Raw genomic sequence first — 16,395 nt, 5'->3', positions numbered from 1 at the left:
TTGTCGCACATGCCTCACTCCCTGATTCATGTGTTGAAGTTCAGCGTCCCCGCTTATCCTCACAAAGGTCGCAGGGAGTGCTGGAGCAAATCCCAGCTGACAACAGGCAGGAGGCGGGGTACACCCTGAACTGGTTTCCAGCCAATCGCAGGGCACATTGAGACATACAGCCGCAGTCGCAATCACACTTTTGGGCAATTTAGAGTGTCCAATTAATGTTGCATGTTTTTGGGATGTGGGAGGAAACCGGAGTGCCACGCAAGCACGGGGACAACATGCAAACTCCACAAAGGTGCGGCCGGGATTGAACCTGGAACCTCAGAACTGTGAGGCTAACACTTTCCAGATGAGCTACCGTGCCCCCAACCCACATATTCACGATTTGATCCTATCATCAGTTTTTCACTGAAAACTCACCTGTCTGGGGTTTTGGGCTCACGCCAAAGCCATGTCTAATAAACAATTGCATTGGTGCCATCTTGTGGCACTTTATTGATGTGTGTGAGAGTTTTTTCTGGTTTGCCACAGAGGTTTTCTGGTGTGAGTGAGGCGTGTTTGGTTGTGTGTGTGAAGTGTTCTTGAGTAGGGAGAGAGCTTTTGTGGTCTTTGTGAGAGTTTCTTTGTGCATTTTTGGCATGAATGAGAGGTATTTTGGTTGGTGTCAAGGTTTTTTGGGGGAGTGTGAGTTTTTTAGGTTTCAGTGAAAGGTTTGTAAAACGTTTTTGTGTGTGAGTGAGCATTTTTTTTGGGGTGCCAAAGGTTTGTGGGGTTTATGTCCGTGGGTGAGTTTTTAGGGTGAGTCTCAGTTTTTTGGGTTTGGCAGTAGAGAGACAGTTTTGTGTCTGAGGTTTTATACTGTGTGAGATTTTTGGGAGGGTTTTTTTTTTGTGGTGTTTTTTTTTCAGATTGCGGTGTTAAGTCTAAGTTTTCTCGACTGTGAGGTTTTTTTTAATGACATTTTAATGAGATTTTATTTGAGTGTATTCAAATTTTATGATGTGAGAAGTAGTAGTATTTTTTTTCCCATTTGTGAGAGATTTTGGGTGAGTTCGAGAGGTTGTCTGGTAACCGTGAGAGCCTGTCTTAGGTGGATTTTTTGTGTGAGAGATTTGGTATTGTCAGTGAGAGTGTTTTTTGTGAGTGTGAGATTTTTTTCATGTGTGAGAGGCTTCTTGATCTATGCAATCATATTTAAGTGTGTGTGAGTGTTTTATTGTGTGTGAGATTTTTTATTTAGGGTGTATGTGAGAGTTTGTCGGTACGTTTGAATTTTGAGAGTTTTTTCTGAGAGTGAGAGAGTTGTTTTGACTATTAGAGATCGGTGTGAGTGAGAGGTTTTCTTGTGTAGAATTTTTTTATTGTGTGTGTATATTTTTTTCCACGTGTGAGAGGCAAATGTCATTGTTGGCCAATCAGGATCCAGCCAGATGGAGCATTGTTGGGATCACTATTGCTATTGGCCAAGCTGAGTTCCCACCCCCCTCCCCAGACACAGACAGCCCCCCATAACACAGTGATTTCAATATTTACTATACTTGTCAGCACCGGCGCTGATGTAGTTCAGATTCCTTCCAGAAGCGCGCCGGCGACGACGATGAGCGTGTCCGGCGTGGTCATCGCCTCGGTCTACGGAGTCATCAGCCTGCTGGGAATCGTCGGCAACGTCACCCTCATCAAGACGCTTTGCTCCGCCGGTTCCGTTCGCAAAGTCCCCAACGTGTTCCTGTCCAGTTTGGCTCTCGGGGACGTTTTGCTGCTGGTGACCTGCGCCCCGGTGGACGCCAGCCGCCACCTGACCAGCGAGTGGCCGTTCGGGAGGGTCGGTTGTAAGGTCATCGCGTTCATCCAGCTCACCTCTGTTGGGGTGTCGGTGTTTACGCTCACGGCGCTCGCTGCTGACAGGTACGCACGAGAATTGACACTCTCTACTTTCAGTCCTGTGTATGAGAGAAAAGAAACTCAGTTGTGGCTACGAGAGTCTTTCAGGAGTGAAGGAATCATTTGTGAGTATGTACGACAGTTTTTAAGTAGAGTTCAGTACATGAGAGAGTTTCAGTAGCATTTCTGTATTGTCCATGAGTGCATTTCAGTGGCATTTTTCAGTAGTGTGTATGAGTAAAAAAAAAAACAACACGTGTGCACACGAGAGCACTCAAGAGTGTGTATGAAAGTGATTCAGTGGGCTCATGTGCATGAGAGAATTTCAGTGGTATATATGAAAACATTTCAGAACTCTATATGACAGAGTACCAAGAGAGAAACTATGGTACTGCATGCTCAAGTCCGGTGTAGCGGAGAAATATGTTAGAATAGTACAGGACATATATGAGGACAGCAGAACAGCGGTGAAATATGCCGTAGGTGTGACAGAAGAACATAAGGCGGAGGTGGGACTGCATCGGGGATCCGCTCTGAGCCCCTTCCTGTTTGCGGTAGTAATGGATAGGCTGACAGACAAGGTTAGACTGGAATCCCCTTGGACCGTGATGCTCGCAGATGATATTGTGATCTGCAGTGAAAGGAGGGAGCAGGCAAAGGAACAATTAGAAAGATGGAGGCACGCACTGGAAAGGGGAGGAATGAAGATTAGCCAAAGTAAAACGGAATATATGTGCATGAATGAGAGGGGCAAGGGTGGATGACTTCAAATTCTTGGGGTTAACAATCCAGAGCAATGGTGAGTGTGGTTAGGAAGTGAAGAAACGGGTCCAAGCGGGGTGGAACAGTTGGCGGAAGGTGTCTGGTGTTCTATGTGACAGAAGAGTCCAAGTTTATAAAACAGTGGTGAGGCCGGCCATGATGTACACATTAGAGATGGTGGCACTGAAGAGACCACAGGAAGCAGACCTGGAGGTGGCAGAAATGAAGATGTTGAGGTTCTCGCTCGGAGTGAGCAGGTTGGATAGGTTTAGAAACGAGCTCATTAGAGGGACAAGTTGGATGTTTTGGAGACAAGGTCCGAGAGGGCAGACTTCGATGGTTTGGACGTGTCCAGGGGCGAGAGAGTCTGAGGATGGAGGTACCAGGCAAAAGAGCGAGAGGAAGACCAAAGAAAAGGTTGATGGATGTGGTTAGGGAGGACATGACGACTGTGGGTGTTCGAGAGTAGGATGGACTAGATAGGCTTAGATGGAAAAAGATGACATGCTGTGGCGACCCCTAACGGGACAAGCCGAAAGGAAAAGAAGAAGATATGAGTGAAAAATAATTCTGTATAGTAGTTTGTACGAGAGCATTTCAGTAGTGTGTACTGTGTGAAATATATGAGTGGGGGAAAAAAAATTATCTAGGAATATTTCACTGGTGCATATGAGACTGGTACTAGTGCTTGACAGACGCTTACTAGTTTTACGTCCTCAGCACAGTAGTTTACTGAAAAGTTTAACTGTGTAGTGGTCAGCCAAAAACGGCACTATTTTATTTGGTTATTTTGTTTTCACCTCAAATAATACTTCCTCGTGGTTTGCCAAAACATATTACATCTTTTGCTTACTTTAGTGAGATTGCAAGATAAATATTAACGACATTATCCTGACTTAGGTACAGGGCTATCGTGAGGCCATTCGACACCCAGGCATGGAGTTCTACGAGCGGTATCGTCCTGCGGGCGGCGCTCATCTGGGTGGTTTCTCTCGTCCTGGCAACTCCCGAGGCCATCTTCTCTGACCTTCACGTCTTTCACGTTCCTTTCACCAACGAGAGCTTCGTCACCTGCGCCCCTTACCCGCCTCGTGGCAAGCTGCATCCCAAGATCCACTCCACGGTCACCTTCCTGGTTTTCTACATCATCCCGCTGCTGGTCATAGGCGTGTACTACAGCTTCATCGCCAGTAGCCTGATGAGGGGCGTATGCAAGCTGCCCGTGGAGGAGAAAAAACACGCAAGACAGCAGGCAAGTTTTAGACTGGCAGTGAACCCGTTTTTTTCCGGCGGATACGTTCTTAGCTAACCCAGGATAGGAGACAAGCAGCAAAGTAGAGATCATGTCGAATAGCTTTAAAATAATTCCATCATCCCCACACACTTCAAAAACTCTTTTAAAAACATTTCTTACTATGTGTTCTCTTTTTGCGCACTAAAAAAAAAAAATTAAAAAGCCTGCTTGCTTCACACTTTCCGTCACTTCCCGTAAAACAAACATATAAATCAAAGTAAAATTGTTCCCAAAACTGTTATAATTTCTTCTAACAAAGCGTACTAGCTTAATGTTGATGTATAATGCCAAATGCCACAGCAGGCTACCAGATATCAATATGGACGGATGAGATGATTTTAAACCTTCAAACAATTGCTACTTTAATACAGACTTACAAAACGCAGCATAAAACAAAAGGACAATCAATATTGTAATGGTCAAACAAACAGATATTACTGAAAGGCTGCTGGCTTATTGCTAACATACTGTATTATGTGAAAAGCCATAGACAGGCTAATATCCATACGTCCAATCCAATCCATCCATCTATTTTCTTAGCCGCTTATCCTCACAAGGGTCGCTGGAGTGCTGGAGCCTATCCCAACTGTGAACGGGCAGGAGGCGGTGCCACACCGTCAACCGGTTGTCAGCCAATCGCAGGGCACATGGGGACAAACAGCCGCACTTACAATCACACCTATGGGCAATTTAGGGTGTCCAATCCATGTTGCATGTTTTTGGGATGTGGGAGGAAACCGGAGTGCTCGGAGAAAACCCACGCAGGCGGGTCCGGGATTGAACCTGGGACCTCAGAACTGTGAGGCCATTCGCATAAATATTACAGTACATGTAATCCTATAACCAACTGCCCGAGTCGATGATTTCTTACAATTTTCTGAAATGTTTCTTGTGACAGGTCGAGTCCAGGAAACGCTTGGCCAAGACAGTGCTGGTTTTTGTTGCCCTCTTCGCCGTGTCCTGGCTCCCCAGTCACGTCATCTTCTTATACCGCTCCTATCACTACTCCGAGGTAAGCGTCAACAAGTGGTAACTTGCACAATAAAATGCAAACACAAGATATGTCATACTTTTACAAACATGCTTATCCTAAGACTGGCAGAGAGGTACTACTAGCTTGTACTGAAAGACGTTTTTTTAAAGTGCCACCTACTAGTGCACCCTCGTCGTTCTTATAGTGCATATAATTGCTTTATTCGCGGGGATGAAGAATATACTAGTGGATGGACTGCAGGCTGGATATCAATGATATCAAATAAATGTTCAAACACTTTTAAATAGCCACATCGAGCATTTTCTTTCCAATTATTTTTAAACAGTCACTTCCTACAACTTTTTGTGCAATATGTTATCCATTTCTTTTCATTTTTTGGTTCAAAGTCAATCTTTGTCGTGCGCAGTACTTGGAATGTCTTTGGAGTCCGTTTCAGAGCATACATTAGGCGATATTGTGAATGGATGGATCCGGGAGAATGATTGACAGCTCCCTTTTGACCAATCAGTGAGCGTCATTTTCTGAACTCCGCCCACGCTGCCCACAGCCGCGGTCCTTTACCCACAAACAAAGAGAGCGCGTGGTTACTTTAAAGCCCAGGTGTCATCCCTATAAACATTGTAAAATAGATATTGTCATGAAAAATACATATAACATTATTCACTTCAATGTCTATACGAAAAAATAAATGTGAGCGGAGAGCGCGTCATCCATGCGCAAAGTTGCGGAAGTGTCACTCTACAATATCCAAGCGGTTGGCTGCGCCCTCCGTCCCTGACGTCACCCGGACATTTGCCAATGAAAACACGCGGTGCACCCTAACTATGGGAGACAAACACGCCCCTTCCCAGACGGAAGCTCGTTTCGAAAAGGAGAACACCCACGCAACCGAGAGAAGTTACCGGGGCAATATTACACGATTGTTTCGAGCCATATTCAGATGATATGTGATCACGGCCAAACCGCATCCCCCGTCCGATCCGCTTCCGTGCCGGAGATGAGCCATCGCGGCTCATGGCGATCCGGCCGGTGTGGCTTTATGACGGAGCCGAGCCGTGCTGCTTTAGAGGGTTGTTCACAGACGCCGCAGTACTGAGCAACACAGTTGATGCGCGCGCGCGGCTGACTGAGGCATTCTCGGCTGGGTTCTTCAGAGCCGCCCCCGTCCGCAAAGCCCGACGCGCAGCCTTCGCGGAACCGGTGACCGCCGAACACGGCGCCTCAGCCGGCGTGGCTGATTTTCGGCGCCGTGGTGGCATATAATGGAGCCGAGCCGTGCCGCTTTTAGGGGGATGTTCAAAGCAGGCGCATTACTGCCTACCTGTTATGTGGAACCCACGAAGCTCTCGTCCTCTGCACCCGTACAATCCATTTTTCACGACGAACCGGGTCTCTTGCAAACTTCTGAAGGCTAAATCCATCCTCCCGACTGTTCGAGCAATGTCCAGCAATGCAACGAGCCGGCGTTTTGGCTAACACGAAGGAACAACGAGCTACCTTCCAGCAGGTAAAACTAATAGAAACAAACGAGTCCGCTTGGGGGCGCCGCTGTCCTTCACGTCACTTCCTGCTTCTTCTCGAAAACAAATCCCTCGAGAGGATTTTCATGGCGGGAGTTACGAAAAGCTGGATACGTCAAAATCATGTTTTGTGGCCCATATTGGCTGACGTTTTTTTTCATGACTAACATACTAAAAATCATCCATTCCATGACAGGAGCCCTTTAATAAAGGAAGGAGGAAGCTCTACCTGACCTGAGCCAAGCGAAACTCAAAGCTTCCCGCCGCATCTCGGCTCCGCTCTCAAGCGTTTTTATCCATGATTGAACACATCACGTGAATACAAATATTCTGTGCCTACATTTACGCGTACAGTACGTACGTTCAGACCGATAGAGGACACGCACACTGCCATCATTTATGTAAATTAATTATCCACTACGAACGTAGATATTATTTCGAATAGACATGTTTATGTAGCGTAAAAATGCAAACTTAACAAGGTTTGCATGAAGGTCGATTCTTGCGCACGGACGTACGGCCAACACATTGCAGAACCTTTAAATGGCGCCCGTTATGAATATATCCCCGTTGAAAATAGTTCAGGCCTTTCTATACAGTTTTTGTCGATACCTTGGGCAGAAAGGAAACAGAAATGCTATCGGGAATTCGCTCTAGTGAATCGCTCATAGAACGCATCGGCCGCACTGCGTCCGCCATTTTGATCGGTAGCTTGGGGTGCATAACAACCGTATCTAAGTAGGCGTGGCTTTGGCGCCCTGCTCGGAAGAGTTGTAATTGGCTGTTTATGCCAGAAGATGGCGGCAAAGCATTTTTCCGGGGAGACAAGGCTACGTCATGATTGAATGAAGCTCCTCCCCTCAATTCATAATTGTTGCTTGTACCAAAAATACCAGAAGATGGCGCAAAAAAAAAAAAGTCGGGAAAAATCAGCGACTAATCAGTTTCGCTAATGCCGTACTGCAAATATGCAGTCTTTTACAACCGTTCTTTTCTTTTTTTTTTTTTTTTAAAGGAAAACAACTTGAAACGATGCCTACTAGTGGTAATTTTTGTTTGACATTTTTCAAAATTCACCAGAGCATAATCGCATAATCTTTGCGGCTGCATTAGGTGGACACGTCCCTGAGCCACTTTGTGTGCAGCGTGGTCGCTCGGATCCTGGCCTTCGTGAACTCCTGCCTGAACCCTTTCGCTCTTTACCTGCTCAGCAAGAGCTTCCAGAAGCGGTTCGAGGAGAACCTCTGCTGGTTCTGCCGCGAGCGCAACAAAGCGTCCCCGCGGACTCCGAATCACGACGTGCGCTTGACCTCTGCGACGCCGCTCCGGGGACAGCTCGAGCATTCTTGAGCTCACTTACTTGATGATAAATATCCGCGATTGTACAAAATGGCTGACATGTACTTGCGACTTTGCTATTTTAAGTCAAATCTGTAGTTGTTTATGCTTGTTTATGTTTTTGTAAATGTGTTTTTGCTTGGATTGAATGTCACAACAAATCATCGGGCGACTTTTGGGATGCTGTTGCCAATTATATTGTCACAGAGATGTAACAAAGTGAAAAACAAAAAATGACTTGGGGATAAAGTACGTAACATATTTTGTATTTGCCACCTAATGGTTCTTCATTTTCAGAAACATGTATTGTCCTTTTAGCAATATGTTTTTTGTCAGGATTTTTATCTTCGTGAACGTGATCTAAATTTATATTAAAAGATGGGTGGCGCTGCTGGAAAGCCTTGGCCTCACTGTTCTGAGGTCCCGGGTTCAATCCCAGACCCGCCTGTGTGGAGTTTGCACGTCCCTCCCGTGCCTGCGTTGGTTTTCTCCGGGGCACTCCGGTTTCCTCCCACATCCCAAAAAAACATGCAACATTAACTGGACACTCGAAATTGCCCCAAGGTGTGATTGTGAGTGTAGCGATTGTCTGTCTCCATGTGCCCTGCGATTGGCTGGCAACCAGTTCAGGGTGTACCCCGCCTCCTGCCCCTTGACAGCTGGGATAGGCTCCAGCACTCTCCTGACCCTTGTGAGGATAAGCGGCTTAGAAAATGGATGGATGGATATATATGTGCCGTCAGTTGGACGAAATTAAAAATGTTAAATATCTCAATAAAGGTGAGAACTTCATGTATTTTGACTAATTATTACATCAGGCTCGCAGTTCTGAGGTCCCGGGTTCAATCCCGGACCCGACTCTTTGGAGTTTGTATATTCTCCCCATGCCTGCGTGGGTTTGGTCCGGGCACTCCGGTTTCGCCCCACATCCCAAAAACATGGAACATTAACTGGACACTGTAAATTGCCCCAAGATGTGATTGTGAGTGCAGCTTTTTGTCTCGACGTGTCCTGCGATTAGCTGGCAACCAGAACAGGGTATGTGCCCCGCCTCCTGCCCCTTGACAGCTGGGATAGGCTCCAGCATTTCCCGCGACCCTTGTGAGGATAAGCGGCTTAGAAAATGGATGGATTTTCATGTAATTTCAAGTGTTTTTTTTTCCCCATAAGTGTAGATGCAGATACTTTGAAGTGCTTCGTAAAATGCAATAATCCACAATTTCACATGTCTACATTATATAAAAATAATCTTTTTTTTTTTAATAATGTAAATATTCAGTGCACAGAAACAAACGATCAAAATTCACACAATGATTCAGCGTGTTAAAAATCAACGAACACGGACCTGCGACAAACGATCATCTCTGTTAGTTCACGCAATTTGCATAAATAGTTTTGTAAATAAATTATGTGCCTCTACTTCTCTGCTTCCAAAAAGACTTGGCCGGATTTTGATTGCAGCTACTTGGGCCACTCGCACCTGCCATTAGGAAAGAGAGGGGACCCCCCCCCCCCCCCTCCCCCTCCTTCCCCAAACATACGCATTTAGACACAACACAGTCCCCCCCCCCCGAACATCATGTCAAGGTCTGGTGAGTCCGACACCTGCAGGATGAGGCGTCAAAATATTGATGACGTCTGTGAGAACAGACGGAGCTGTTCAGGTGGCAGCGCTGGACGGGTCTCGCTTGGGCGGTCGGTTCCGCTCTCGGAACGCAGTCGCAACGCTCGACGTCGATCTCACAGTCGGGCATCCACGAACTGAGTGGAAAGTCTAAACGGGCGGCGCGGTCGTTATCGTAGAATTGACGGATGGAGGCAATCATAATTTCATTTCCGGGCATTTTTCAATCCAGTAACTGCAAGTCTCACATACTGTATGCGTACTTAATGACTAACTGCTAAACTAATCTGAAAATACTGTTGAAAAATACTAAAATAACTGTTGAGGTGGTTCATTTAACAGAGGTCGGGCTGGAGCTGTATTACAATCGAGCGCGGGTGTCAAACCCAAGGCTCTGGGGCCAGATGTGCCCCACCACATCATTTTATACGGCCCACAAAAGGAAAACGTGTTCGTCAATTTATGCGGCGCGCGAAAGGAAAACATTTTCGTCAACTTATCTCTACCCAAATTCCAGATTGTCATAACATTGTAATAAACAATAATGTTGCAGCCCCACATTTTACTGTTACCAAACCATTTTTTTTTTCAAAAGTTACTTCAACAATACTTGGACAAACTATAATCCTCGTCGTTTGATTTCAAAACTAGTTATCCCTCAATGTGTTAGGTAATGGTCACAATATAATTTGGTGATTAAAAATGTATAATGTAATATAAATGTATATAATCTCTATATATACATATATATGTGTGTGTGTGTGTGTGTGTACAGTATATATATGCCTGTGTGTGTGTATATATATATATATATATATATATATATATATTATATATATATATATATATACTAATTAAATACATTTATATTACATTATAAATGTTTAATCACCAAATCATATTGTTACCATTACCTAACACATTACACTAGTTTTGAAATCAAATGACGAGGATTATAGTTTGTCCAAGTATTGTTGAAGTAACTTGAAAAAAAAAAGGGTTTGGTAACAGTAAAATGCAGGACTGCAACATTATTGTTTATTACAGTGTTATGACAATCTGGAATTTGGGTAGAGATAAGTTGACGAAAATGTTTTCCTTTCGCGCGCCGCATAAAATGACGCGGTGGATCACATCGGGCCCCCGAGCCTCGAGTTTGACACCCATGCTCGATTGTAATACTTGTATATATACACACACACGGATACATACAGTATATATATTTATATACACACACATACATACATATATATATATATATTATATATATATATATATATATATATATACTAATTAAATACATTTATATTACATTATAAATGTTTAATCACCAAATCATATTGTTACCATTACCTAACACATTACACTAGTTTTGAAATCAAATGACGAGGATTATAGTTTGTCCAAGTATTGTTGAAGTAACTTGAAAAAAAAAAGGGTTTGGTAACAGTAAAATGCAGGACTGCAACATTATTGTTTATTACAGTGTTATGACAATCTGGAATTTGGGTAGAGATAAGTTGACGAAAATGTTTTCCTTTCGCGCGCCGCATAAAATGACGCGGTGGATCACATCGGGCCCCCGAGCCTCGAGTTTGACACCCATGCTCGATTGTAATACTTGTATATATACACACACACGGATACATACAGTATATATATTTATATACACACACATACATACATATATATATATATATATATATGAACATGTGCAGGAACGAGTCCCCTTGCACACTATATGACCACGCAGATTCCAGACTCACTCACCTGGTCTACTACTGGAGGGGTACGGTATGCACCTGTCACTTGCACAGTCCCAAATCCAACCGCTGACGCAGAGTCTCCTGGAATTCTCAGCCTCCGGGTGCTGACCGATTAGGGAACAACTACCCCCCCCCCCCAAAAAAAAAAAAAAAAAAATCAAAGAAAATAAAAGTAGATGAATATTGCAAAGCAATCACATCTTCCCTCTATTTGGGAGAGACTCACCCGCTGCCCCTCTGAGGCTGAGCGTGACGTCGGATGATGGCCGGCTCCAGGCATCGGCATTCTGTGTGATTCGAGACTTTTATCAACACGGGCTCCGGTACGAACTTGAACGGAATCACGCTCAGGACCTGCAACGCGTCAACGAGTTAGTCCGCTAAAAAAAATGATGACGCCATTGAGTACTACGCTGGCCCACTTACAGTTTTATTGACCAGGACTGTGCTTGTGTTTCTGCACGTGACACCTTCTTGATTGCAGCAGCCGCCACATCTGTGATGAGGAAAAATTAAAAACAAAAAGGACTGAAATAACGTACAGGATGTTCAGTTGGAAAGCGTTGGCCTCGCAGTTCTGAGGTCCCGGGCTCAATCCCAGCCCTCCCTGTGTGGAATTCGCATTGTCTCCCCGTACCTGCGTGGGTTTTCTCCGGGCGCTCCGGTTTCCTCCCACGTCCCGAAAACATGCAACATTAATCGGACTCTCTAAATTGCCCCAAGGTGTGATTGCGAGGGTGACTGTTTGTGCCTAGCAATTGGCTGGCAACCAGTTCAGGGTGTACCCGGTCTCTTGCTCGTTGACAGCTGGCATTGGCTCCAGCACTACCCGTGACCCTCGTGAGGATAAGCGGCAAAGAAATTGGATGGATGGATGTGCACCTGAAACCTGGCATCGTTTGGCCTTCACAAGCGCATCGCCGTCATTTTAAGTCTTGTCAGTGCGCCCTCTAGTGGACAAAGTTTGCAACAAAAATGTACTTTTATTGAAAAATCGCAGTGAATGTGTTCTCCGTCATCTAAGGACCGGATTGGAAAACCCTGGTGGTCCGGTTCTGGCCTAAAGATCAAGTGAACGCTGAGGATGTGGGTTTGTGCCAAACGAACCTGTGGACGGACACACAAGGTGGCTTGAAGAAGACGGACGGGTCGGTGGCCAGCTCCTTGGCCACATCCACACAAGTCTCTCTGGGCATGCACTGTGTCCGCTGCCACTCCTCATCTATGGCTGCACGGCGAGACACAACATTATTTGAAAGACCATCAGGGACCGAATCCAGACTACAGTACTCTCATAATTGAATGACATGCGGTCATACATTGTGAAAAACGCATTTCGGTATGCGCAGACACCCCGGACAGGGCCTCGCTGTCCTACCTTTGAGTATCTCCAGGCTGTAAGACTCCGCCGCGTAGCGCGTGGAGCGGTGGGAACCGGCCAACGGGGGCCAGAAAAGAGAATCCGACTGCTGCAGTCTCATGCGACATTTCCACAACTTCCAGTCGGGGAAGTCGGCGAGCCTGAGCAGCTCGTCCAGGCTGGAGGCGGAACGCACCTTCCGTTCCCACTGCTTCATGACCTGCACGGACCGCTCGCAAAAATCAAGCCCTGAAGGTCAATCGGCAGATATCAAAACTCAATATCTCACTTGCAATAAAGAGTAACACAGATGCATTATTTGCTTTGAGGATGGCTCGTGAAAAAGTACAGAGAAGGTCAGAAGGAGGTCTTTGGAGACCTAGAGAAAGACTATGACACAGTACCAAGAGAGGAACTCTGGTACTGCGTACGCAAGTCCGGTGTGGCGGAGAAATTTGTTAGAATTGTACAGGACATGTTTGAGGACAGCAGAACAGCGGTGAGATGTGCCATAGGTGTGTCAGAAGAATTTAAGGTGGAGGTGGGAGTGCACCAGGGTTCCGCGCTGAGCCCCTTCCTGTTTGCTCTAGTAATGGATAGGCTGAGAGACGAGGTTAGACTGGATTCCCCTTGGACCGGGATGTTCCGAGATGATATTGTGATCAGCAGGGAGAAGGTAGAGGAAAAGTTAGAAAGATGGAGGTACGGACTGGAAAGGACAGGAATGGAGACGAGCCGAAGAAAAACAGAATATATGTGCGTGAATGAGAGAGGCGGAGGAGGGAGAAGCGACTGCGAGGGGTGGACGACTTCAAATACTCGGGGTCAACAATCCAGAGCGATGGAGAGTGTGGTGAGGAAGTGAAGAAACGGGTCCAAGCGGGGTGGAACAGCTGGCGGAAGGTGTCTGGTGTTCTATGTGACAGAAGGATCTCCGCTAGGATGAAGGCCAAAGTCTATAAAACGGTGGCGAGGCCGGCCGTGATTAGAGACGGTGGCACTGAAGAGACAACAGGAAGCAGAACTGGAGGTGGCGGAAACGTAGATGTTGAGGTTCTCGCTCGGATAGGATTAGAAATGAGCTGATTACAGGGACAGCCAAAGTTGGATGTTTTGGAGACGAGGTTCGAGAGAGCAGACCTCGACGGTTTGGACATGTCCAGGGGCGAGAGAGTCTGAGGATGGAGCTGCCGGGCAAGGACAAGCCAGAGACAATTTCTCTTCAAGGACTTGGTCAGAACTCGGAATCGGACCATCATGCAGCCGAGCGTCTCTTTGTCCGGCGTGTCGCGACCTTCACACGCACGTGTAATACAATTCTGCCACTTTAATATGAGAAAAAAAAAACAAAAAAGATTTACATGCAATCTTGCTCAGAAGAGTCGAGTCAGCTAATGAGAAACAGCTCCCGAGATGACGATGACGATATTGAAAGAGGAAGTGAAACATCACGTGGCTGGGTGGGGAAAAAAAAAATTGGAAATTGGAAGTTTTGCTTCCAATATCATCGACTCCCTCTTTCGGTTTTTCGAGAAAGTCGGCAAAAACCTCGAAACAGAGGACCGGGACGTCTCCCGGTATTCCCTCAACAGCCGAGGAGACATTTGCGTGTCCAACGTGTAACTTGATTTTCCCAAAGTACAAATACTTTGGAGACATACTTCAGTAGATTTTTAAGTCCAGATCCATATTTTCACATTTTGTCATTTAGCCCTTCTCCGGTTCCTGCGAAGACCGCGGTACATGCACCTGCCCAGACCTGAACTGGATTACCCGCGTCTCGATCTAAGCGCCTTTTTGCACATTAAGACCAAAAAGGTCCCGCGCCACTCACCCGACTTCCCGCCTCCCTCTCCAGACCGAGGCCGCCGTTGATCCAGCTGAGCTCCACCAGCAGAGTCACCAGGCAGGAAGTTCCACAAAGGGTCCGCTTCATCTTCACCGGCGTCCCGCCCCAGATCCTTTTCCCCCGTCGTCCGCCGAGAAAGACTGCCTCGGGTCTCGTGTTCCTTTTCACAGCTGGCCTCCTCTCCGAGTGCCGGACCAGCTGACCTCCTCTGTGAGTGTGTGCGAGAGTTCTGCGAAACCTCCTCCAGAACAGTTTTAGTGTGTGTGTGTGTGCGAGTCAGACGGAACCTGTCACAACAGAAGCCCCCAGACGCCCGCCGGCCAAATGGAGGGTGGGGGGGGTGGGGGGTGGTGCTTTAAAACTTGAACGTCTTGTCGAGCTTTGAAGCGGAATTCACTTCAGTAAGCTGAAAACGACCTCGTAAAACTGGAAGAGTCCCTCGAAACTGCTTCTCGCCCACCGCTCTGCTTAGCCCAAATGGACCCGGCGCGAAGACCTGAGAGAGTCTCAGTCCGTTTGCTCTCTCATCAATTCAAACCGTCGGATGCCCGAGACCGACTGCGCCGCTTGGTCCACAAAGTGCATCCCCCCCCCCCCCCCGCCCGCCCTCCGACCTTCAAGGCGTCTCGCTCCCAACTCTTCCCTCCCAACCGTCGTTCGATCCCGTCGGGCCGTCGCCAAGCGTTTTTTCGTCCGCGCACGTGTTTCAAATGTGATCCAGACATTTGCGACACGTGAGGGGAGAAAGCGAGCGACCGGCGCCGCCCCGTCCGACCCGCAGATGACGGCCCCCTCCCTGCTCGGAGGAAATTAGCGTCAAGGAGGGAACGCCGCCATTGTCGACGCTTCGTTGGGAACCCTCGTTTAGTCCAATGGGTCTTCGTATGAAAATGATAACATACGTATATCATCTCTTGAGATTATGAGTTGATGAAAATTTTAGTATCACCGATTATCCAACATCATTTTTCATTTTCTTAGCCGCTTATCCTCACAAGGCTTGCGGGAGTGCTGGCTCTTATCCCAGCTGTCGACAGGCAGGATGCGGGGTACACCCTGAACTGGTCGCCAGCCAATCGCAGGGCACATGGAGACAAACAGCTGCACACGGAATCACACCTAGGGGCAATTTAGAGTGTCCAATTAATGTTTTTGGGACGTGGGAGGAAACCAGAGTGCCCAGAGGAAACCCACGCAGGGACGGGGAGAACATGCAAACGCCACACAGGCGGGTCTGGGATTGAACCCTGGACCTCAGAACTGTGAGGCCAATGCTTTCCAGCTGATCCACCGTGCCGCCCCTAACATCATTTTACCTTCAGCAAAAGGTCAAAGGTCATACCATTTGAAGAGAAACAAATGTCTACGTGTACTTGATCCTTTTATCATCATTTTTCTATACAGCTTATCCTCACTGGGTCACGGGCATCCCGGGGCCTCTTGCCCCAACGCAGGGCACACCGTGAACTGGTTGCCAGAAAATCGCAGGTACTACCCATCAATAAATGCAAAGATGGAGGAAAATGATGGAGAATTTTAGTATTGGGATTCAGTCATTTGTGCAAGTGTACTTCATTTTTTTGTATGCCAATGTGAAATTACATATTTAGTAATATTAAAAATGGTAATGGTTCCACCTAATTGCATTTTGCTATCACACACACACACACACACACACACACGGATGGAAAATCATGTGAATGTTGGCGTTTCACTACAATATCTTAGTATTTAATATGTTTTTTTCCCAAAGATTTATCCATCCACCCATTTTGTTTGCCACTTATCCTCACGAGGGTCGCGGGGAATGCTGGAGCCTATCCCAGTTGTCAACGCCCAGGAGGCAGGGTACACACTGAACTAGTTGCCAGCCAATCGAGACAAACAGTCGCACTCACAATCACACCTAGGGGCAATTTAGAGTGTCCAATTCATGTTATTGGGATGTGGGAGGAAAATAGAATACCCAGAGAAAACCCACGCAGGCACGGGGAGAACATGCACACTTCA

At 46.6% G+C, this 16,395-nt stretch overlaps 2 protein-coding genes across 2 annotated transcripts; one reads left to right on the top strand and one right to left on the bottom strand.

The window, feature by feature from the left end:
* Window positions 1-1,519: 1,519 nt before the first annotated feature.
* Window positions 1,520-8,504, top strand: grpr (gastrin-releasing peptide receptor). Its single transcript, XM_061814514.1, has 4 exons — window positions 1,520-1,902; window positions 3,541-3,892; window positions 4,833-4,946; window positions 7,562-8,504. The coding sequence occupies exons 1-4, from the start codon at window positions 1,595-1,597 to the stop codon at window positions 7,796-7,798; spliced, it is 1,011 nt and encodes a 336-aa protein (XP_061670498.1). The 5' UTR covers window positions 1,520-1,594; the 3' UTR covers window positions 7,799-8,504.
* Window positions 8,505-9,357: 853 nt separating this feature from the next.
* On the bottom strand, window positions 9,358-14,709 carry vegfd (vascular endothelial growth factor D). The gene is made up of 7 exons (XM_061814513.1): window positions 14,371-14,709; window positions 12,555-12,756; window positions 12,284-12,404; window positions 11,603-11,672; window positions 11,403-11,530; window positions 11,181-11,299; window positions 9,358-9,560 (listed from the first exon to the last, which is right to left on the bottom strand). The coding sequence occupies exons 1-7, from the start codon at window positions 14,470-14,472 to the stop codon at window positions 9,364-9,366; spliced, it is 939 nt and encodes a 312-aa protein (XP_061670497.1). The 5' UTR covers window positions 14,473-14,709; the 3' UTR covers window positions 9,358-9,363.
* Window positions 14,710-16,395: the final 1,686 nt, after the last annotated feature.

This window comes from Syngnathoides biaculeatus, chromosome 3, assembly GCF_019802595.1.
Source record: "Syngnathoides biaculeatus isolate LvHL_M chromosome 3, ASM1980259v1, whole genome shotgun sequence".
NCBI classification, from domain to species: Eukaryota; Metazoa; Chordata; class Actinopteri; order Syngnathiformes; family Syngnathidae; genus Syngnathoides; species Syngnathoides biaculeatus.
This window is presented reverse-complemented; position numbering and strand designations above follow the sequence as displayed.

Excerpts from the sequence above, each read along its gene's own strand:
- grpr (XM_061814514.1), top strand. The coding sequence starts at position 1,595 with ATGAGCGTGTCCGGCGTGGTCATCGCCTCGGTCTACGGAGTCATCAGC. Across the intron at positions 1,903-3,540 it reads ACGGCGCTCGCTGCTGACAG|GTACAGGGCTATCGTGAGGC; the intron begins GTACGCACGAGA and ends ATCCTGACTTAG. Across the intron at positions 3,893-4,832 it reads AAAAACACGCAAGACAGCAG|GTCGAGTCCAGGAAACGCTT; the intron begins GCAAGTTTTAGA and ends TTCTTGTGACAG.
- vegfd (XM_061814513.1), bottom strand. The coding sequence starts at position 14,472 with ATGAAGCGGACCCTTTGTGGAACTTCCTGCCTGGTGACTCTGCTGGTG. Across the intron at positions 12,757-14,370 it reads AGAGGGAGGCGGGAAGTCGG|GTCATGAAGCAGTGGGAACG; the intron begins GTGAGTGGCGCG and ends CGGTCCGTGCAG. Across the intron at positions 11,531-11,602 it reads CAGTCCTGGTCAATAAAACT|GTCCTGAGCGTGATTCCGTT; the intron begins GTAAGTGGGCCA and ends GACGCGTTGCAG.